General features: G+C 36.3%; 1 protein-coding gene across 18 annotated transcripts in view; it reads left to right on the top strand.

The window, feature by feature from the left end:
- Positions 1 to 3265, top strand: part of LOC106880009 (soluble guanylate cyclase 88E) — a 298134-nt gene extending 294869 nt beyond the window's left edge. For all 18 annotated transcript variants that reach the window (XR_016243587.1, XR_016243586.1, XM_089359439.1 and 15 more), the window contains one exon: positions 2554 to 3265. Coding sequence is in view for 11 of the 18 variants with exons in the window: in XM_089359429.1 (XP_089215555.1) it covers positions 2554 to 3066 (513 nt within the window). In the remaining 7 variants the exon portion in view is untranslated. The remainder of the gene's footprint in view (positions 1 to 2553) is intronic.
- Positions 3266 to 3835: the final 570 nt, after the last annotated feature.

A 3835-nucleotide genomic window follows, 5' to 3' on the forward strand; every position in this document is an offset into this window, starting at 1 on the left:
CAGATGTCAGCTTAATACTAATAATGGTTTTGTTTGAGATAAAAACCATACTCTTTCTCAATTGTATGAAGGGTGACCAGTAAATTCCACCTTGGTAAATTCCACCACGGAAAATTTTACCAGGTAAATTCCACCATGGTAAATTATTATTATTATTATTATTATTATTATTATTATTATTATTATTATTATTATTATTATTATTATTATTATTATTATTATTATTATTATTATTATTATTATTATTATTATTATTATTATTATTATTATTATTATTATTATTATTATTATTATTATTATATGGGCTACGATATTACGGAAATGGCCCAGTGGTTACGGCAGCAGACTCGCGGTCGTAAGATCGCGGTTTCGATTCCCAGACCGGGCGTTGTGAGTGTTTATTGAGCGAAAACACCTAAAGCTCCACGAGGCTCCGGCAGGGGATGGTGGCGAACCCTGCTGTACTCTTTCACCACAACTTTTTCTCACTCTTACTTCCTGTTTCTGTTGTGCCTGTAATTCAAAGGGTCAGCCTTGTCACACTGTGTCACGCTGAATATCCCCGAGAACTAGGTTAAGGGTACACGTGTCTGTGGAGTGCTCAGCGACTTGCACGTTAATTTCACGAGCAGGCTGTTCCGTTGATCGGATCAACTGGAACCCTCGACGTCGTAAGCGACGGAGTGCCAAAAACAAATACTTGTGCTTGTCTATTTTCAAATACATGTCACTAACCGTTCTGAGTTATTTCTCTTACTTCATTTTTTTGCTTAAATTATGTCTATTTACTCGTTTTTAGAAGTAATAATATCAGAATATGTTGTTATGTGTGTGTGATCTGATCACTTACATTGTATATCGACACAGTGAGGTGATAGACCGCAGGTGTGTGAGGAAACACGTGTGAAATTAAGCGTGAAATGGAATAAATGGGTTATTGGAAATAGTGTTTCTATATCGTGAATATGGCGAATACATTAGGACGTCAATAACCTTGCGCGCGTGTGTGTGTGTGCGCGCGTGTGTGTGTGCGCGCGTGTGTGTGTGCGCGCGTGTGTGTGTGCGCGCGCGTGCGTACATGTGTCTGTGTAAATAGAAGAGGTAGGAAGACAAAATTATAACACAATGTGTCTGTGTATCTGTGTATATATATATACATATACACATATACATACTAGCGGAGATACCCGGCGTTGCTCGCGAGTAAAATGTCATAGTTTGTATATATACATATACACACATATATATATATATATATATATATATATATATATATATATATATATATATATGTATATATATATATATATATATATGTAACTGTGTATTTACAATGCATTGTTGAGGTAATGTAATAAGAACGAAATATGTCCAGAATTGTCACCATAGATACCAAAAACCAGACTCATTCCCTAACCCTGCAAATCTCTATTTATTCTCTGGTCCATTGAAATATAGAGTTCTCTCCCTTGCCCCATTTGTTAGTAATTTTCATTGCCGTTAATGGATTTTCTTCTCATTACAGTTATAATGCACTCTTTCGAAAAATCACTATCTTCATTTATTTATTTTATTTTAACAAGTAACACTCGCCGAACGTGTGCTGTCAAGTGTGTCTGCATCACCTGATCAATTATATTGTATCTCGATGCAGTGAGATGATAAACCACAGGTGTATGATAAATACAACGATGAAGTTAACTGTAAAAGTGAATAAATGAATGCATTGAAATAGTGCTTGCGTAATAAATCGTGAATCCGACTAAAACATTAGAATGTTAATACCAATATATGTCCGTGTGTATGTGGATTCAGATATATAAATAGATAGAAGAGGAGATAGATGTATGAAATGATGGTGAGCTAGCTAGCTAGCATTTCATCCATGAATGAGACTATAACTTATCTATCTTTCTTTCTTTCTAACTGTCTGTCTCTCTATGGAGAGACAGACAGTTAGAAAGATAGAAAGACAGACAGACAGGCAGATAGATAGACAGATAGGCGGCGAGCTGGCAGAAATGTTAGCACGCCGGGCGAAATGCTTAGCGGTATTTCGTCTGCCGTTACGTTCTGAGTTCAAATTCCGCCGAAGTCGACTTTGTCTTTCATCCTTTCGGGGTCGATAAATTAAGTACCAGTTACACACTGGGGTCGATGTAATCGACTTAATCCCTTTGTCTGTCCTTACTTGTCCCCTCTATGTTTAGCCCTTTGTGGGCAATAAAGAAATAAGATTTTGTATGTCTGGAATTCAACTTCATGCATGCTATTGAAATTGTCATTCTGCAAGATTTTGATTGTAAGCTGGAGTAAGAGTTTTCGGAAGTAGTACGACACTGTTTACTTTGTTGTCTTCCGTGACTTTTATTTTCAAATTCAATTTGATAAGTGCCAACGCACGAAACTCTCGGCCCTTAATTCACTCTGTTCTTGCTTGCATCACCGAATCTGTATTTTCAAATTCATATATTTGAATTCTATGATATAAAATGTATTGATAATCAAATTTTATTTATTTATTTAACCAAACTTTTTTATCATTTTCCACAGGGTAAAGGTCGCATGGAAAGCTACTGGCTGAATGCAAAAACGAAGAAAATCAGGCTACCGAATCGAAGAATCAAAATAAAAAAAGCAACCAGTGTGAAATATAAGGCAGAACACATTATTCTTGAACAAAGCGAAGAACTGGACGACCGTCTAACACCGGATGTTACTAATAAGCTACTAAACGACTTGGAAAACCCAGACACTGTGCATTCTGAAAGATCTGAAGTGTATTCTCCTGTTAGTTATGAAACAACTGATAGTTCCACTGGGAGCTCTCCGGGGCGGCGTCCTAAAAAGAAATCCGCCACTCCAACGTATTGCCCCGTTCACTGCAGCCGCTGCTTAGAGAACAACTCGAACACAGACATTTGCAAACAGAGCGGGTCGACGGAATTGTTAACTAAGGCGGATGATAACATGTTTAAATCAGATTTTGCTGCAGCAAATGGAATGCCGAAAAAATTTGCGTCAAGAACAGGCAAAAGAAACAGCAGTTTATGTTCTCTGATTTAATTCCTAAAGTCTATTTAGACGACTCTAGCGGCCATATCTAAAAACTAAACAAAAAAAATCAAGTCTAAACAAAAAGAAAGAGTATAACACTGTTTTATTATATTTATTGTTTTGGTTTTGGTTTTTGGTAACATTTTTTTTTCTTTTTGAAGACTGATATTGTTAATTACGTTAATAATATTTCAATTATGTGTCATGACCGATTCTTTATTAGTGTTGTTGCTGTTCTTGTTCTGTTTTCTTGGGGTTGTTTTCTCCTTTGTTTTTTCTTTTTTGGTAGAATCATTAGCACACCGGATAAAATTCCTTGCGGTATTTTTTCCGGCTTTTTTACATTCTGAGTTCAAATCTCACCGAGATCATCTTTACCGTTCATATCTCCGGAGTCGATAAAATAAAGTACCAGTCAAGTACTAAGAGTCGATGTAATCGACTAACCTGTCCTTTAAAACTGCTGACCTTGTGTCTATGTGGGGAAACTGTTAGTATTATTATTAGTATTAGTATTATTATTATTATTATTATTATTATTATTATTATTATTATTATTATTATTATTATTAAGGCGGCGAACTGGCAGAATCGTTAACACGCTGGACGAAATGCTTAGCGGTATTTCGTTCGTCTTCACGTTCTGAGTTCAAATTCCGCCGAGGTTGACTTTGCCTTCCATCCTTTCGGGGTTGAAAAATTAAGTACCAGTTGAGTACTGGGGTCGATCTAATCGACTGTCCCCTCCCACAAAATCCAGGCCGTGTGCCTATAGTAG

Source organism: Octopus bimaculoides, chromosome 11 (assembly GCF_046866305.1).
Source record: "Octopus bimaculoides isolate indiv1 chromosome 11, ASM4686630v1, whole genome shotgun sequence".
In the NCBI taxonomy this organism is placed as follows: Eukaryota; Metazoa; Mollusca; class Cephalopoda; order Octopoda; family Octopodidae; genus Octopus; species Octopus bimaculoides.